This window comes from Ursus maritimus, unplaced genomic scaffold (assembly GCF_017311325.1).
Source record: "Ursus maritimus isolate PB19 unplaced genomic scaffold, ASM1731132v1 scaffold_14, whole genome shotgun sequence".
In the NCBI taxonomy this organism is placed as follows: domain Eukaryota; kingdom Metazoa; phylum Chordata; class Mammalia; order Carnivora; family Ursidae; genus Ursus; species Ursus maritimus.
In genome coordinates, this window is record NW_024423786.1 from 33915646 (window position 1) to 33936440 (window position 20795).

The following is a 20795-nucleotide window of genomic DNA, read 5'->3' on the forward strand; positions in this document are numbered from 1 at the left end:
GACCATTTAAGACTGGGCTCTGAAGGTTTTAGGGTGGGACAACTCTTGCCAAGTACAGATAAAGCACGTTGTTTAAAGAATCAATTATAAAAATCAAAGGAAAAATACTAAGTTACAGAATAATCATCCAATTGGTCATGCTCTTGTACCTAATTGAAGAAATGTTATTTTTCCTTTGTAGTTCTTATTTCTAAGATGAAAATAAAAAGTGAATTTGCCCATCTTGCCTTTAATACATGTATGTAACAGAGCCCCCTTTTAGGGAGAACACTTTAATCTGTTTCACAAAGCTTTTATTCCAATTGAAAAAGAATTCTGATATACTGTTGGGTTATTTTACAAATTATATTGATAATAAGATTCATACATACTGAGCTTCAGGATTAATGTTCATTTTTCTAATCTACCATAAATACATTATCTAGCCACCAGAACTATTGCTTTGGTGGTTTCTATTTCTAGCACATGTTACTATGTTTTTGAAATGGAACATTTGCTGTAGGGGACAGAACATTTAGCATGAAGGATACTAACCAATAACAAAATAAATTGTCTGCAAATAATGATGTAGGGTACTTTGACATAATGTTTCTATTTTTCAGTCTAGTGGTTCATCTCCTTGTCCTTCCTCTGGGTTTGTATTTGATTTGGGGAGAAAGAGCCAGGATTTGTTTATTTAGGAAGTAGATACAAGAGTCCAAAAATGAACCGCATCCTAATCCTCCCCCCAGTGGCTCTTATAACAACATGGTAGGGAACTTTTTGAAATGCTACCTCTTCTTAGGAGGAAATTTTCTGCAATGTGAGTATTTTATCCTATTAAGTATTTCTTAAATTAAATTAAAGAACATAGAATACTTTAAGTTGGAAAATAGTTGCTTGAGTACTAGGTAGAGTGCTGTCATTTTTCCCCAAATTCATACATACTTTTAATCTCAAATTCAGTTTCTTCTATTATTTCGTTTTTGAACTCAAAAGAAATAAATCTTTTTTTAATTCCCTTCATGAGTTTCAAATGTTTAGCTCATAGAATTATATAATCTCTTAAAAAAACAAAAGGCCATAAACCAAATTTAGAATTCAAAACAAGGACTATAAATAAAATAATTCTTTTAAAAAAATAGCTTCCTAAAACCCCAAGAAGACAGTCAAAATTGTGAAAAGACATCAACTTGAAGTAATTTAAATGACACAATTTTATGGCTCTCTTAGAATGACCTTGAGAAAATATTTCCTAAAACGAATTATCTCTGAAATAATTCGTTTAGACAGAGTCTTGAAGAACAAACTGTCTTGAAGTGAATTGTTTTCTTTGATGCTGCTATTTTCTTGCAAATTCCAAAGGATAGAACCTTTGGTTTTAACTTAAGAGGATGAAAGTAATTTTCCTTTGGGAACTAGGTTTTCGGCTGAATTGAAAAGCCTGTCTGCAGGTGAGATTTAATTTAATCCTTTGAGTACTTAAGAAGCATTCCTGAGACAGTGGCCAAAAAAAGTGACAAGATTAGCACTTTGTTTATTGACAGTGTATGGACAGGAAAAGACTTTTATCCCAAATAGTTTAACGATTTTTGTGTGTGTGTGATCTTAATGGCAATTTTTAATTACTAAAATATTCATTATTTAAATAGCCAAAGAATATATGATACACTTAAAATTTAAAGTTAGTTGCAATTGAATTGCAGCCTAGGAATTAAAAAGCAACAAAGAAGCGTGAGAGGCAGGTAGTATCTTGCTAACTAAATTTTAAATTTCGAACAGAGAGAGTGGAAAATGAATCTATAAGTTTTAAAAGAAAATGCATAAATGGAAATCTACGGAAGATCTGTTGTGTCTTTCTCAGAATCAGAATCATCTATATGTGGTTTTCATGAGACTAAAGATTATATAAAATTTTTAAAAATTTGTTCCTTTATTTCCTTTTTAATTCCTGTTTTCTATGAGTGTTTCGTGTCTTCCAAGAAGCAGACCAATTTTTCTGATGTCAGCTACTATTTGAATGAATAAAAAAAGTCCATAAATATGAAAGGTTTATGCATGGTTGAAATTTGATACAAAACCTGTATAATGTATATAGCTATGACTTTCAGATAAAATTAGTGTCATAAAAAATTCTTAATTATTTCCTGTTCAGTATGTGTGTAAATGTTTTGCTACATATAATGATTCCCTTGTTTATGCTTTGCTTTTTCTTTTATTTGGGAGTACAAAATATTGAAACTTTGGAATATTTTTACTCTAAATTTGATGGGTTTTCAGGGTTTTTTTTTTTTTTAATGTGGAAAACAAAAGTAAAATCTTCTTTCCAACTATTATGACATTTAGCAGAAATGAGTTTGCACAGTATTAGAAGTTTTTTCTGTTTAGGAGGCTCCAGACCTCTTAACCATCCTGCCATCCTCTCAGTAGATTTAGCCATGATTAGCAAACCCTGGAGATTTTGTCCACAGTAATCATTTATTAAAATTTTTACATTATGAGAATTTCTAGATGCTCCCTTGGCCTTGCCTGTCATTTTATCATTGGACATTTTTAGGATGTTCCATTTTAGGACAATTTGGGGATGTTTTAAATTTGCTGCCTATTCATTTTATGTCTAAAGGAAAAATTACACAAAATTCCATACTATTTGGGAACATGCTGTCTTGGTTAGGGTTTGGATCACATTTTAAAATTAGTTTTAAAGGAAAGGAAATCATATAAATGCTCTGGAATTCAGATAAGCACCAAGCATGGGAAACAGGCACTTTTATTTGAGAGTGCTTATCCTTTGGGGTCAGACTTCTGATGATAAAAAAGCATTCTAGACCTTTAATATTGATTATACATTTTGGGGAGCTGTTTTCTTCCCTGCTTTCCCTCTGTCCCTTTGAATTTGGACTTTGGTAGAACTTACAGCATGCAGTATCTCAAATATTCCACAGGGTGTCATGATATGGTTGTTTGTTCTCAAGAACATTGTCTAGTGGGGAGGTAGTTTGAGCCAAGCCTCATCCAGTATCTAAAGGGCTGGTTCATTTTGGTTACCAAGAATTATTTACTGAGGACCTACTATGTATGAACTCCATGATAAGAAATGTAGCTGTTCATGGTATCATGTAAATCCTTTTCTTTACTTTGTGTTTGGCATTTTGGCCAAGAGAGTATTTACCAACACAATGAGTTTGCTTGAATTTGTTTGACTTTACTTGCTATGTAGCTTCATGCCCCTTGGGAATGAATCTCAAATGGAGGAGTCAGGTCTGGAAACTACTCAACTGCCCAGCCAGCTTTTGGCTCCCTTCCTTCTATCATCTGGTGGGAATAGAACTCTAGGGGTCACAGTGCAGGAAGGAGGCTGAGAATTACTGCTCTAAAGGCTTCTGGGGTAGCCATGGGGAGGCTGAAGCAGGGCTGGGGCCTGAGTTGGACAGTTTGAATATGAATTTCCCCTTCACCACTAGTTGTCTGGGTCACTTAACAAGTTTGTTTGCTTCTTTTCATTTTAAATCCGTGATGGGATTTTGAAGAGCAAATTAAGCAATCTATTTCTAAAAAGTGTTTGGTGGCTTCCAGTTTGGGGACAAGATAGCATAAACTCACATTTCCCTTGTCCATCTCTCTAAATACAACTTAATTTAGATTGTCAGGAAATAACAGACAATCATGAAAGAACTCTGAAAGTTGGGAAAGAAGGATTGGCTAGGGGCCTCAGGAATTGAAGAACACCATGATGAGTTCCCTGGGTTTTGTTCTTGTTCTTCGTATATCCCTGCCTGGGATGTGGAGAGCCCTGTAACCCCGAATTGCCAAGAGAAAACAGATGAAAAGAAGGAAGGATGAAGGAAGAGAGAGAGAGATTGGAATGAAAGAGGGAGGAGGGGACGAAGAGAAGAAGGAAATGCCTGTTCTCTCTGGCCAAAGGACTGGGAAAGGGAAGCCCACCTGGGACTTAGCACTGGCCCACTCTGCCCACAATAGCATTGCTAGCAGAGTCCACTGAGCCAACGCATTCCCCATCTCACACCTGCCAGCAGTGGCAGGCTCAAGCTGCCCACAGCAGTTTCATCAGTGGAGTCAGGGCAGGTCAACCTATTCCCAGCCCCCAGGCCCCTGGTAGCAGTGAGCTGCCCTGTCCCTGGCAGCAATGTCAGCAAGCCATGGATGCCAGCCAGAACCCACATGCTAAACTGAAACAAGGTGATTGCTTACTAAAATAGAAGATATAAATAGGAAAGCAAAACAAAACAAAATGAATCTTCTAACATGTATTCAAAATGTCCAGGATACAGTAGAATATTACTTGTCATACCAAGAACCAGAAAAGTCATAATTTGAATGAGAGAAGACAACTAATGCCAATACGAAGATGAATCAAATATTGAAATTATCTGACAAAATTTTTAAAGCAATTATCATAAAATTGAACAAGTAATTACAAATTCCTTTGAAAAAATAGAAAGCCTTACTGGAAGGATTCCATAGTAGGGTGAAAATGTCAGAAGTAAACAGAAGGGGGAATGAACCATGAGAGACTATGGACTCTGGGAAACAAACTGAGGGCTTTAGAGGGGAGGGGGGTGGGGGATTGGGATAGGCTGTTGATGGGTATTAAGGAGGGCACGTATTGCATGGTGCACTGGGTGTTATACGCAAGTAGTGAATCATGAAACTTTACATCAAAAACTTGGGAGGTACTGTATGGTGACTAACATAACAATAAAAATTATTATTAAAAAAAGATAGAGTTGATGAACTTGAGGACAGATCAATAGAACTTAATCTGAACAACAGAGGAAAACTAGACTGGAAAACAAATGAATAGAGCTCAGGGAAGTGTGATTCTATAACAAAAGATCTAACATATCATCAGAGCCTCAGAAAGAGATGAGAAAGAATATGGGGCTAAATAAATATTTAAAGAAGTAATAGCTGTAAACTCCCCAAATTTGGCAAAAGATATAAACCTACAGATTTAAAAAGATGAGTGAACCCCAAAGACACATCATAATTAAACCTCTAAAAACTGAGACAAAGTAAAAAAAAATCTTAGCAACCAGAGGGAAAGTACTCAATATTTATAGGGGGATGGATACCAATTCAAATGACTGGATTTCTCATCGAAACTATGGAGGCCAGAGAGAATTGGCATATTTTTCAAGTACAGAAAGAAGAAACTGCCAGCCGTAAATTCTCTGTCTGGTGAAATTATCCTTCGGGAATGAAGAGGGAAATAAAGACATTTTTAGACAAAGGAAAACCAAGAGTATTTGTCACTAGCCCATCTACCCTTGAACAATGGCTAAAGGCACCTTTCTCTAAACAACAGGGAAATGATAACAGCAGGATTTGAATTTCAGAAAAGAAGAAATAAGAGTGGAATGGGAAAAAAATGGATAAATATTTAAAACTATCTTCATCCTTATAATTTTTAAAAATCATGTTTGACAGTTGAAGCAAAAATTGTAGCAATATATCTTGTGGTGCTCAATGTATATAGAGGAAATAATGAGACAGTTCGATTTAAAAAGTGAGGAAGGTAAAAGGACCTTAAGTAAGTGCAATTTTGGTACTCCACTTGAAGTGGTAAAACATTTATATCAGTAGGTTATAACATGTTTCATATGTAAAATTTACCATATACAGCAATTGTTAAGAAAATATGCAAAACTGTATACTCAAAAATAGTATAAGTAAATGAAGATGGAATTCTAAAAATTTATCCAGTAACCCTCAGGAAGGCAAAAAAGAAATGGAGGAACTGAGCATGAAACAAATAATAGAATGGCAGTCTTAAGGCCTAACATATCAATAATTACTTTATGTAAATGGCCAAAATATACAAATTAAAAGTGATTATCCAGGTGGATCCAAAACAAAAGCAAAAACAGAAACAAAATAAACAAAAAACCCCCAAACCCATGAATAATTATATGCTGTCTATAAGAAATTCACTTCGAACACAATGACATTATAGGTTGAAAATAAAAGAATGGAAAAAGATATATCATGTTAACTTATTTATTTATTTTATTTTAGTAAGCATAAGAGAGTGAGTGTGGGGGGGAGGGACAAAGAGAGAAGGTGAGAGAGAATCTTAAGCAGACTGCATGCCTAGCACAGAACCCAACACAGGGCTCAATCTTACATCATGTCCTGAGCCAAAATCAAGAGTTGGACAGTTAACTGACTGAGCCACCCAGATGCTCCTAACATTAATTTTTAAAAAGGAGAAATGGCTACATTAATATCAGATTAGGTAGACTTCAGAGCAAAGAAAATTACTAGGAACAATAGGAGACATTATATAATAAAAGAAATAATCCACCAAGATACAATATGTATGCACCAAACAAAATATATGAAATAAAAACTGGTAGAACTGAAAAGAGAAATACACAAATTCATGATTATAGCTTGGGACTTCCACACCTCACTATCAGCAATTGATAGGATTAAATACAGAAAATTAGCAAAGATACAGATGAACTGAGTAACTCTATTAACAAACAAGAGCTAATTGACATCTACAAGTGTAGATGTTACTCTAACCAACAATTGTGAACTATACATTTTTTTCATGTAACATTCATTAAAATAGAGCATATTCAGGGTTGTAAAACAAACCTGAACTTAATTAAAAGAATTGAATTCATACAGTGACCATAATGGAATCAAATTAGAATTCAATAATAGAAGGATATGAGAATCTACAAGTAATCCATGGTTCAGAGATACTAAGCAGGGGTGCCTGACTGGCTCTGTTGGTAAATAGTGTGACTCTTGAACTCGGAGTTGTGGGTTTGAGTCCCACAGTGGATATAGAGATTACTTAAAAAAAATAAAAATATTTAAAAAACACAAAGATGCTAAGTGAGTCATAATCCATGCCTCAAAGATGAAGTCAGAAAGGAAAAATATACATAGCTGAATGAAAATGAAAATGCAATGTATCAAAATTGGTGGGATGCAGCTAACGCAGTGCTGAGAGGGAAATTTATAGCATTAAATGGTTACATTAGAAAAGAGGAAATGTTGCAAATGAATAATCGAAGTTTCTACCTCAATAAACCAGAAAAAAGAACAAAATAAACCCAAAGCAAGTATAAGGAAGAATAATAGTAGAGCACAAATCAATAAAATTGAAAACATGGAAACAATAGAGAAAGTCAATAAAATCCAGCAATACTGATAAAGATAAAAGAGAGAGGAAGAAAATCATCAATATCAGAAAGGAAGTAAGAAATTTCATTACAGATTGTGTAGCCGTTAAAAAAGTTGATAGAGGAGAGGAGTCTGGTGGCTCAGCTGGTTAAGCATCAGACTCTTAGTTTTGGCTCAAGACATGACCTCATGGGTCCTGAGATAGAGCCCTGCATTGTGCTCCATGCTAAGTGGGGAGTGCTTGCTTTGCCTCTCCCCCAACTCATGCGCATTTGTGCTCTCTCTCTCTCTCTTTAAAATACATAAATAAATCTTTTAAAAAAAGTTGATAGAGGACTATTACAAACAACTTTATACTCACAAATTTGACATGTTAATAGAAATAGTCCAATTCCTCAAAAACCATAACCTATCAAAACTTAACCAAGATGAAATACATAACCTGAATAATCTTATAACCATTAGATAAATTGAACTTTTAATTTAAAAGCTCCTACAAGAGATATTTCCAGGCCCAGATAGCTTCACTGGAGAATTTTACCAAACAGTTAAAGAATTAACACCAATTATACTCAATTTCTTCCTGAAAAGGGAAGAGAGAATATTTTTCAACTAATTTATGAGGCTAGTATGACCTTGATAACCAAAACAGAAGAAACAAAACAAAACAAAACAAAACAAAAAGCAAAACCCCCCAAAACCAAAACCACAGACCACTATATCTCATGAACTTAAATAAAAAACCCTCAACAAAATATTAGAAAATCAAAAGCAAAAATTTATAAAAAGAATAATGTATCATGACTAAGTGGGATTTATTTCAGGTATGCAAGCTGGTTCAACATTTAAAAATCAATCATTGTAATCCACCATATGAACAGAATAAAGAAGAAAAATGTAATCATATTATTTAACATAGAAAAAGCATTTTATGAAATTCAACACTCATTTATGATTAAATATGTGATTAAAACTCGCTTAAGCAAGTTAGGAATAGAGGAGAACCATCTCAGCTTGCTAAGGAACATATGCAAAAAATCTTCTTCTGACTTTCAGTACTAAGACTAAATATATTTCCCCCAAATTCAGGTAAAAGGCAAGGATGTAACATAGTACTCCAAAGTTCTCACCACTGTGATAAGAAAAAAATTGAAAAATAAAACCATCCTTTTTTGCAGATGAATAATTGTCTAAGTAGAAAGTCAGGAGAAAAAAAACCCCTAAGTTCAGTAAAATCTCAAGATAAAAGATCAGCAAACAAAAATTAATTAACATTTCTATATACTAAAATGAACACATGGAAACTGAAATTAAAGACAAAATTTCATTTATAATAACTCCAAAGAAAATGAAATAGTTAGAAATAAATTTGCCAAAATATGTACAGGATCTGTATGCTGAAATTTATAAAATGTTATTTAAAAAAATCAAAGAGGACCTAAACAAATTGAGATATGTATTGTATTCATGGTTTGAAAAACCCAACATATTAAAGGTGTCACTTCTCCCCAAATTGAGCTATAGTTTTAATGAAATTCCTTTCAAAACCCTAAGAGTTTTTGTTGAACATATACAGGCTTATTATAATTTTTTGTATGGAAAGGCACAAGTCAAGATTAACTTAAAACATTCTTGAAAAGAAAAAGGTGATATTAACCCTTACGATATAGATACTGTAATCAAGACAATCTCCTATTATTGGAGTGATAGAAAGATAGGTGAATGGAATAGAATAGAGAATCCAGGTATATACCCACACAAATATACCTAATTGATAATTTACAATAGTGCAAAGACATTTCAATGGAGGAAGAATAGCTTTTTTTAAACAAATGGTGTTTGCTCAACTGGACATCTGTCGGCAATAAAAATGAACATTGACCTAAACCTCACATCTTATACAAAAAGTTAACTCAAAGTAAACCGTGGACTTAAATGTAAAACAAGAACCTATAAATGTATTAGAAAAGCTATAAGATATAATCTTCAGAATCTAAGGCTAAATAATGATTTCATAGAATTGACATTAAAAGCATGATCTCTAAATTGGCCTTTCTGCTCTGTGAAATATCTGCTAAGAGGATGAAAAGACAAACTATAGACTGGGAGAAAATAATTGTAAACCATATGTCTTACAAGGGATTGGTATCTCGAATACTCTCAAAGAACTCTGAAAAGTCAACAGTAAAGCAAAACCAAAACAATCCAATTAGAAAATGGCCAAAAGACATGAACAGATATTTACTAAAGAGGATGTAAAGGTGGCAAATAAACACATGAAAAGATGTTCAAAGTCATTAAGCATTAGGGAAATACAAAATGAAACTACAATGAGATGTCACTATTCATCTATCAGAATTACTAAAACAAAAAGTAATGACAACACCAAAAGTGTTGGTGGGAATGTAGAAAAACTAGATCATTCCTACACTGCTGGTGGGGAATGTAAAATGGTACAGCCACTCTGGAAAACAGTTTGGCAATTTCTTATATAGCTAAATTGCAACGCCCATGACCCAGAAATTTTACTCTGGTGGCATTTATCTCAGAGAAATGAAAACTTATGTTTATAAAAAAACCTTACACATGAATGTTCATAGTAGCCCATTTGTAATAGCCCCAAACCAGAAACAACCCAAATATGCTTTAATAGGTAAATGGTTAAACAGGCTGGTATATCCATACCATGGAGTACTACTTAGTAATAAAAGAGAACACATTATTAATAGACATAACAACTTGGATGGGCTTCCAGAGAATCATACTGAGTGGAGAAACAAACAAACAATGCTGAAGGTTATGTTATATACTGTGTGCCTACATTTATGTAACATTTATGGGAGGATGAAATTATAGAATGGAGGACTGATTCATTATTGCCAGGGGCTAGAGATGGGGACAGAGACAGAGATAAGTGGGTACAATTATAAAAGGACAACACAAGCGATCTTTTTGGGGATGGAACTGTTCTGTATCCTGACTTTGATGGTGGTCACATGAATCTATACACGTGATACAATTACATAGAACTAAATACAGACACGCACACAGACAGACAGACAGACACCAATGAGTGCATATAAAAATGGTGATAACTGAATAAGATCAATAGATTGTATGAACATCAATTTCCAGGTTGTGATACTGTGCTATAGTTATGCTAGATTTTAACTGCTAGAGGAAACTGGGTAACAAGTGTAAGGGATCTCTTTATATTGTCTCATACGACTGCATGGAAATCTCAATTATCTCATTATAAAATGTTAAAAAAAAAAAAACACAAGTATTTAGGACAATGCCTGCCTTGTAGTGAAGAGGTCTGGTACATACAGTACCTATTTTATAAGCTTAAAGTTTATTTTTATTTTAACTTTAGGCCTTGTAAAAATGGCAGCATCAGAAATGCCATGTTGAAATGTCACACATCTTATTATAATTAACTCTTCAGATTTGGATAAATTTCTCTTGCAGAATCTTTGTTTAAGGAATCTTTTAAAAGACTATTATGTTTTTATTATAGATGAAATATATGGTATAGTACCCAGAATTCTAGGGTGGCCCTCATGACATGGGCCCCTTGGTGTTATGTCAATGTTTGGATTATATTTTATGCAAAAGGGAATTTGTAGATGTAATTAAGGTTGCTATTCAGTTGACCTTGAGTTAACCAAAAGGGAGATTATCTGGGTGGGCTTGAACTAATCACTTGAGCATTATAAACCTGAGTCTAGAGGACAGAGACAGAAAAGTAAGAAAAATTCAAAGCATGGAGGAGGGGATTTGACATGTAAGAAGTGGTCTGTTGCTAGTTTTGAAGATGGAGAAGGTCATGTAGCAAGGGCCTAAGACAAGTTCTAGTTGCTGAGAGCAACTGCTAGCCAGTAGCCAGCAATGAACTGAAAAATGCCAACAACCTGAATGATCTTGAAAGAGGACACCAAGTTCCAAATGAGAGCTCAGCTTGATTGATCTTTTGATAACAGCTTTCTGAGACCACAGGCAGAGAAACCAATTACACTGTGCTTGGACTTCTGATCTATAGATTGTGGGGCAATAAATTCATGTTGTTTTAACCTGAAAAGTTTGTGTTAAGATTTCATGCAGTAAAGAAACCCAATAAAGTGCGTTGATTTAAATCTTTGTATTTATTTAAAAAAAAGATTTTTATTTTATTTATTTATTTGAGAGGGAGAGCAAGAGTGAGAGAGTACACAAGGGGAGGGGGCAGAAGTAGAGGGAGAAGCAGACTCCCCACTAAGCAGGGAAGCCAATCCCAGGACCTTGGGGTCATGACCTGAGCCGAAGGCAGACACTTAACCAGCGAGCCACCCAGGTGCCCCTAAATCTTTGTATTTAAATCCATGATTTAGTGGATCCTATACTAGCAACGAGTTTTGCCTTTTCCTTGGTGTTATGTAAAGGGTATTTCTGAAGGAGGATTCTGGGAAGATAGAGGAGTCGGAGGCACCAAGAATTTGTCTCTCCATCTGAACAATGATTGCACTGTCAGAATCTCTCTGATGTAACTATTTTAGAACTCTGGAGTCTATTGAAGGCTTGCAACTTCCAGGGGTAGGCTTAGATGGTAAAATGCCATTAATTTTGGTCAATATTAGCTCTTAACACAGTGGGAGCTAACCTTTTACCACTCTTTAGCCAAGTGGCAGGCAGCTGAACATGTGTGTCTGGAGCAGCCTACACACAGCTTGAAGGAACCAGGATGAGCAAAAAGAAACCCACCTTCCAAATATCAAGGATCTGTGTTCTGATCATCAATTGTTGCTTCTCATCTCAGAGGTGCAGTCAGAGTCAGCAGCCATTGTTATTGCACCTTTCCACATTGGTGCAAGCCCCTTCTCCTTTGCTGAACTGACTTCCAGGGGACTTAAAGGACTGTCAGTCCATTTCCTCCTCATTCATTTTCTCTTTTTCTCTTTTGAGAGCCATACATTGAAAATTAGGCCATTCATGAGCAACTGCATATATAAGGAAAATTAGAAAATGATGACACATACCTGGGAAAAGACATGGGCTCAGAAAAGACTTAAAAAGACCTTATATTTATACCTCAGACCTTATATTTATACCTCAGGCACAGAGATAGCCTACAACAACAACAACACACCCCAAACAATAAAAACCCTGGGAAATGGGGAGAATCTGATTTCCGGAGTTACCACATCCAGTTCCCAACAACAACAAAAATCACAAGGCATATAGAAAGTAGGAAAGTATGGTCTAATCAAAGAAAAAAAAAATCGACAGAAAGTGGCCCTGAGAAGACCTGATGGCAGATCTACTAGACAAAGATTTTAAAACAACACTCTTAAAGATGCTCAAAGAACAAAAGGGAGATGTGGGGGAAGTAAAGAAAAGAATGTATGAGCAAAATGGAAATATCAATGAAAAGATAGAAAACTCAAAAGAAACCAAAAGGAAGTTCTGGAGCTGAAAAGTACAATAACTGAAATGAAAAATTCACTAGAAGGAAGACAACTTTGAGCAGCTGGAAGAAAGAATCAATTGAAACAAAAAGAAATAAGTTTGAAGAAAAGTAAACAGAATGTGAGAGGCCTGTGGGACATCATCAAATGGGCCAACACACGTATTATGAGAGTCCTAGAAAGAGAAGAGAGAGAAAGGGGCAAAGAGAATATTTGAAGAAATAATGGTTGATACTTTCCAAATTTAAGGACATGAATATAAACATCCAGGAAGCTCAGTAAGCTCCCAGAAAGATAAATTCAAAGGGACCCAAACCAAGACTCATTATAACCAAACTTTTGAAATCTAGAGACAGATCCATTAGAAAACATCAAGAGAGACGTGACTTGTCACTTACAAGGGATCCTAAATAAGATTATAAGCAGACTTCTGATCAGAAACTTTGGAGGTCAGAAGGCAATGGGTAGATAAAATCAAAGTGCTACAAGAAAAAACAAAAACAAACACTTCTGTCAACCAAGAATCCTATATCCAGCAAAACTGTTCAAGAGGGGGCAAACCATAAAAGACTCTTAACTATAGGAAACAAACTGAGGGTTTCTGAAGGGGGGTGTGTGGGGAGTGGGGTAATTAGGTGATGGGCATTAGGAGGGCACTTGATGTAATGAGCACTTTTATATGGGTTTTATATGCAATTGATGAATCAGTAAAATCAGCCCCTGAAACTAATAATACACTATATGTTAGTTAAATTGAATTTAAATAAAAAATTTTAAAATGATTTAGGGAAAAATTAAGATACTCCCAGATAAATAAAAGCTTAGGAGTTTGTTACCACTAGAGCTGTCCTACAAGAAATGCTCAAGGGAGTCATACAGAATGAAAAGAAAAGATACTAGTTGGTAACCCAAAGCCATGTGAAGAAATAAATATCTCAATAAAGGTAAGTACATTGGCAGTTATAAGAGCTAGTATTATTGTAGTAATGGTTTGTGATTCCATTTTATGGAATCCATTTTCTACATGACCTAGGAGACTAATATATTTACAAAAATTATTAGTCTAAAAACTAGTATTATTGTAACTTTGGTTTGTAACTCCAAGTTTCATTTTATATATTAAGAGGCTAATGGATTTAAAAGAATTATTATTTGTGCTTGGGAACACGCAATGTATAAAGATAGAATTTTGTGACATCAGCAACCAAAAGGGGTGGAGATGGAGCTATAAAAGAGCAGAATTTTTGTTTATTGAAGCTAAGCTGGTATAAATTCAAAGTGTTATAAAATTAAGTGTTACAAATTTAGGATGTTACAAGTAATCCCCATGGTAACCACAAAGAAAATAGCTGTTGAATACACCCACACACACACACACACACACACGCACACAATGATTATAGAACTTAATCATTTTACTACAAAAAAATCAACTAAGTACTAAAGAAGACAGTAATGCAGGAAATGAGGAATAAAAACATAAGGTATACAGAAACAAATAGCAAAATGACAGATGTAAGTCCCTCCTTTTCAGTAATTACTTTAAATGTAAATGGATTAAACTCTAATTGAAAGACAGAGATTGGCAGAATGGATTCAGAATAAGAAAACAAACAAACAACCCCTCCCCACCACTCGCACCATGATCCAACTATATGCTATCTATAAGAGAGTCACTTTAGATCCAAAGACAGAAATAGGTTGAAAGTGAAAGGGTGGAGAAATATGTTCTATGCAAGTAGTAACTGAAAGAGACAAAACAGACTTTAGTTCAGAAAAGTTTACAATAGACCAATAAAGGCCTTATAAATTAACAAAAGTTTCAATACAAGAAGGTATGACAATTACAGGCTTTTATGAACCTAATGCCAGACCATCAAAATATGTAAAGCAAAAACTGACAGAACTGAAAGAAGAAGATAGTTTTGTAATAATAGTTGGAGATGTCTGTACTCCACTCTCAATAATAAAATAATCAGAGAGAAGATAAGTAGGGAAATAGAGGAATCAAACAACAAAATAAATCAGTAAGATCTAACAGACATTCAGAACACTCTATCCAATAATGACAACAGGTGCATTCTTCTCAAGTACACATGGGATATTCCCCAGGCTTGGCCATATGATAGTCCACAGATTAAGTCTCAATAGATTTTAAAAGATGGATATCATAGAAAGTATTTTCTCTAACCACAAAAGGATGAAGTTAGAAATCAGTAACAGAAAAACTGGAAATTGTGCAAATTTGTGGAAATTAAACAAAGCACTTTAAAAAAATGAATGGATCAAAAAAAGTCACATGAGAAATGAAAAAATATTTAAAAGGTGAATGAAGACAAAAGTTACGGAGTATAGAGAAAGCAGTATTAATGGGGGGAGTTTACACATCAAAGGAATATCAGCAGAGTAAAAAGGCAAGCCTCAGAATTGGAGAAAATATAGATTATATATGTGATAAGTGATTAATATGCAGAATATATAGAGAATTCCTTAAACTCAACAACAATAACAAAGAATCAAACAATGTGATTCAAAAATGGGCAAAAGGCTTGAATAGGCATTTCTCTCCAGAAGATATACAGATGGCTAGTAAGCATATGAAAAGATCACTCAACATCACTAGTCATTAAGGAAACAATAATCAAAACTATAAGGAGACACCATCATACTCATTAGGATGGCTACTATACCCAAAACCAGAAAAAACCAAGTGTTATATTACCTGCATACTGGTAGGACCCTGGCCCTAAACTTCTTCAGTCCTCTCAGTGATTTGGAGAGGCCCCAAGGAGTCTCTCACAGGCTTATAGTCAGTCTTCTTTAGCTTCTATTTCCAGTGCCCCAAATCCCTTGAAATCAGTGCCTACCACTGTCCCAGGGCTGATGCTCTGAGAGAAGGTATCCTCTGTCTTGTTCAGGGCACTGTTTCCCAGGGTGACGGGGGTGTCTAATCAGTTTGCTTGGAACCACCATGCATTTACACATATTCGTGTACACAAATGTATCTGTGGGTGTGGGTGTACTCAAGATAATAGCACACACTCTCCTTGAAGAACCAGTCCTCTCAGCTGTTGGCTTCTTTTATATAACGAGTATCATTCTGACATGTAACCATCCATATTCTTGTTCACCCATATATTTATTTATGGTATTGTGTAACTGCATGAACACTTGTCTGGAATGGAGAAAGCCTTTGTTTTGACTGCAGATGATTATGCGTTTTGAGTTCCTGTGTTTTCCATGGAGGGACAGTGAATTCTCACCATGGTAGGTGGGCAGGAATACATTGCATTTTGATGAAGGAGAAGGCTAATTGTTTGGCCTATAACTTAAGTTTCCAGGATGTCTGTCTCAAGGCAGAAAACATGTCTTATTAAAAGGATACATTGGGGGGGAAAAGAAAGGAAAGAAGGAGGAAAGGAAGGAAGGAAGGAAGGGAGGGAGGGAGGGAGGAAGGAAGGAAGGAAGGAAAGAAGGAAAGGAGGGAGGGAGGAAGGAAAGGGGAAAAGTCCATCTCTGTTGGTTCAAATCCCTTGTAGCCATTGGAAAAAATAACCAAGTCCCATGTCCTGCCAGTTGAGGGTCAGCAGGGTCATTGTTTTGTATTCAGAGCTGTTTTGCTGCTGCTACTACTGTCACCTCCACTGTCACCCTGTTCTCCTCCTTGTTGTTACTGCGACTGCTGTCACTATTTGTGTTGCATTCCAGATTTATGCTAAATGAATCAAATAATCCAAAAATTTGTTTAAGTCACACATTGTTAAACATGCATTTGGAATGATTTCCTGCGAAAGCCTGGGTGCAGAATACAAATATTTTGAATGGACTTATCTTAGAGTTGTACTGCTTTTTTTACTTGTCACTTTAAAACCCTTAATACGAATAAATTGTTTGTACTGTGGGCTTTTTTTAATCCTTAGATAAGAAATACATGGTTTGAAAGCAGAGAATAAAAACATGAATGATAATGTATGCAATGCCCGGGAAAGGTCCTTGCTGCTGCTCATGGGCAGGCGTTATAATCAGCTATTTGGCGTGTTTATTTCAGGCTGCAGATAGTGGATAAAAGTGGCTGGTTGGTTGCCAGCACATGACTTAGTTGCCAAATGGAGTGTTTAGTACTTGTTACATTTGATTTATATCACAAGTTCTTCCCATTAACAGTCTACTGATGATAACCTACTTGGCTTTTCATGTGGTTACTTTGAAACAGCCACTTGACAACATTTGGCATATCACAAAGTTTAATACTGAATAAAAGAGTGAGTGAATGACTACATAGGTTCTGCTATATATTGATATGGTGCTTGACAATACATGTCTTTTCATTGAATGAAAAAATCCTGCATATGTCTTTCTCTGATTCACTGTATGAAGATTAGATTATGGACTGGTCTGGTAGGAGAGATAGAAATAGGTAGAAATAGCAATGTTTACATGTCTGAAGGGCTTGCATCAGTATGGAAGGAGGTAGTCTGCTCATCTGTACTGCCATTTAAATACAAAGTTGAAGTACATGGAAGTATGAGGGCTCATCAAAATGGCCTTGATTCTAAGTCAGTGTAACCTCAATGCTGACAATGTCTATAACCTGGGGTCTATTTTTTTAAACAGGACCACTTCAAGAAGCTTGGCCTTGGATATGTAATAAAATATGCATTAAATGTGATCTTTATTTTCAGATTGAAAACTTGCAAGAACAACTTAGGGATAAAGACAAACAACTAACCAATCTGAAAGACAGAGTAAAGTCCTTGCAGACGGATTCCAGTAATACAGATACTGCGCTAGCAACACTTGAAGAGGCTTTGTCGGAAAAGGTGAGCTTGGGCTGAAAAATGGGGGTGTCAGGACTTAGGGAAACATGGCTGGGAGGAGATGATCTAAATGTATTTGAATGTGCCCGCTTTTCTCCATGTGCTCACACTAACTTCCGTCCCAGCTGGACCTCCCTCTCCCATGTTAGCCCCTCCTCAGTACACTTGGCACATTAAATAAGCCAGGAGAGCCTTGAAATGCAAACCTGATCATACCACATTTGGCCCTGCTTAAAAACCTTCACTAGCTTGTTACTGTTCTTAGGATGATAAAAATCGAAATCCTTTACCTGGCACATACGATCTATCCCTTCATTTGATCTGTCTCGGATCTGGTCAGCTACCTCTCTGCCTGCCTGCCTTACTCCTCTCTCCTTCCCATCCTCCTACCCTCTTTCCCTTTGTCCTTCTTATTCTCCTTCCCTCTCTCCTTTGCTCTTCCCTCCCTCTCTTCCTCTACCTTCCCTCTTCTTTCCTTCCTGCTTTCCCAGCCTCATCCCCCATCTCTCTTCCCTTGTTCTCTGTATTCTAGCTATGCTGGCCTAGATCTTCAAGTCTGCCATGTTCCCTCCTTTCTCAGACCCTTTGCACACACAATTACCTAGCCTATAATGTTCTTTATTTTCTGCAGATTTAATTCCTCTTCTTTTGGGAGTTCAGCTTCCTGAGAAGCTGTGTTACACAGTAGTCAAGGATGTGGACTTGGAAGCTAGACTGCCTGTCTCCTATATTCCCCTTTATCATTGTCTGTTAACTGTAGTAATGAAGTCAAGTGGAAGGAGACCTAGCTAGGAGCTAGTCCCAGCCCTGCCACTAACTAACTAGATGACCTTGGCAAGTAGCTCTCTTTCCCAGCATTTGTGGAATGGAAGGCATTAGATTAAATGGTCCACAGGTGGTTGTTGTTTTTTTTCCCAGGGTATCTTAAAGAAGACTTCTTTGTTTTTTTTTTATAATAATAATATTTTTTATTATATTATGTTAGTCACCATACAGTACATCCCTTGTTTTTGATGCAAAGTTCGATGATTCATTAGTTGCATGGTGCACTGGGTGTTATACGCGACTTCTTTGACTTCTAGGTGAGAATCACCAGGAGGTGCCTGTTGAAAATCTGAATTATTAGGCTGCATCTATACCTACTAAATCAGAACTTTGAGAGGGCCTGGGATTCTGCACTTTAGCAGGTTCCTGATGTGAACATCCAGTCATTGTGGTGTTTACCCTATTATGAAAGCCACTGCACTACATAAAAAAATAAGAGATGCAAAGAGGAAGAGCTGTAATTCTATGGCTAGATAGAAATTATAAAATTATAACTTTAATATTAAATTATAAAGATACAAGATTTTACTTGAAAACGTGAAAGAGTAAATAAGATGATTCTTCAGGGAAAATACTCTTTTTTAAACATTTAAGAATTTATTACCAAAACTCTGTAGTAATTTTGTTTGTAAAAATTTGAATGAGGGAATGTTGGTTCAAAAACTATTAATGATTATGTATCCTGTTTGCAGTTTTTGAGTGATATGATGTCAGTCCATTACTACCTCTCAATTTCTTTCTGCAACTTTACAGAAGTAAACATATACCATATAATTCTTCCATGTCATGGATTCTTGGCAGGATTTTATCATTTTTATCCCCTGGCCCTATTAAGATTTGATTTATTCTAGTTTAAATCCCAAAACAATTCCTGAATCTGAAACTGTTCCTTTTATTTAAGCACTTCCTTTGAGACTGCAGGGATGACTGGGAAGAAAGGCTGAGGTCTGTGGGAGTCTGCCCCCCTCATATTCTTGCCACCACATGAGAGTTGCATCACGTGGGGCAAGCCTCTTCTCTTAGTACCTTATTTTCAAAATGCACATTTAAATTAGCTGACCTCTAAGTTCCATTTTCTTTGGAACTACCTTGGTAATAATTATTCAGTCTGCTGATCCACAATCTCAGGCACATGGAATCTGAATTGGGCAATAGATGAGGAGTCGAGTAGTTAGATACATTGAAGAGCCTGGCAGAGAATAAAAACGAGGGAAGTGGGTTTGGTGTGAGGCAGTAGGGACTGCTGGCAACTATGGCAATCTGCAGAGTCCTTGACCTACCTCAAACCATTCAAATTCAGGTTTTAAAATATTATGATGCTCAAGGTAAATATGATGTAGGCCAGCTTTGGCCTGTGAGCTCTTAGTTTTCAAACCTTATTTGCACCTAACTTTTAGCCTTTCACAGTAACGAAGAATAAAAGCAAACAGATCAATTCATTTGAAGGGAATTTTCAAAAGCTCTCCAAAAAGAAAAAAGAAAAAAAAGGAGTTGGCTATAATCAGTCTAAAGTAAGGAGAAGCCACTGGTGCCAATATCAGCATTAAGTGGTCAGTTTCAGGACGCCTGGGTAGCTCAGTTGGTTAAGTGTCTGCCTTTGGCTCAGGTCATGATCCCAGGGTCCTGGGATTGAGCCACACATTGGGCTCCTCGCTCAGCAGGGAGCCCGCTTCTCCCTCTCTTTCTGCCTACTGCTTTCCCTGCTTGTACTCTCTCTCTTTGTCAAATAAATGAATAAAATCTTAAAAAAAAAAAGTGACAAAATCAGAAAGTGTGTTTGAGAGGCACAGACAAAAACGTTGGATAGGAACTGGCAAGGTTCTTTATCACGGGACAAAGAATAGTAGATTCCTTTTAAGTATTTATTCCAATATCAAACTTTTGTGTGTATCCAAATAATTTTATCATCTAAGGAGCTTCTTAAAATACAGTTCCTGGGTCCCATTTCCTAGTGATTCTGATTCAGTTGCTTTGCCGTGGGGCCAAGGGACCTGTGATTTTTTTTTTTTTTAAGGATTTTTATTTTTTTATTTGAGAGAGACAGAGATAGCCAGAGAGAGTGCACGAGTGAGGAGGAGAGGGAGAAGCAGGCTCCCCAATGAGCAGGGAGCCCAACACGGGGCTTGATCCTAGGACCCTGGGATCATGACCTGAGCTGAAGGCAGACGCTTAACCAACTGAGCCACCCAGGTGCCCCGAAACCTGTGATTTTTAAAAGCATGCCTAATGATTCTGATGAAAGTGGTCAATGAACACACTTTGAGAAATACCAAACCTATGCTCTTACATTTTAAAGATGGGAAATGGCCTTAGTGAGGTGAAATGACTTGCCCAGAAATGAAAATTTTGGACAGATGCAGTACCATTCCCCATTTCTGGGTGCTAGGTGGGTGTCATGGATAGACCATGGTGCATGCTAACTTCTCAACCCAGTGCTCCCGGAAGCCACTTCTAATCTATCTAAGTTGGCCCTATGTTGGGACTTTGTTGCCTCCCCTGGACTATCGAAGGCCACTCAGCTCACGGGTGATGGAATGGGACTGAAACTCAAACCTTCCGATAATTG

General features: G+C 36.2%; 1 protein-coding gene across 1 annotated transcript in view; it reads left to right on the forward strand.

Annotated features, from left to right (window-relative positions):
- ERC2 (ELKS/RAB6-interacting/CAST family member 2) overlaps nucleotides 1–20795 on the forward strand; it is a 674422-nt gene that overhangs the window by 357068 nt on the left and 296559 nt on the right. Inside the window, exon 7 of the mRNA XM_040628134.1 lies at nucleotides 17270–17407. Coding sequence (XP_040484068.1) covers nucleotides 17270–17407 — 138 coding nt within the window. The remainder of the gene's footprint in view (nucleotides 1–17269; nucleotides 17408–20795) is intronic.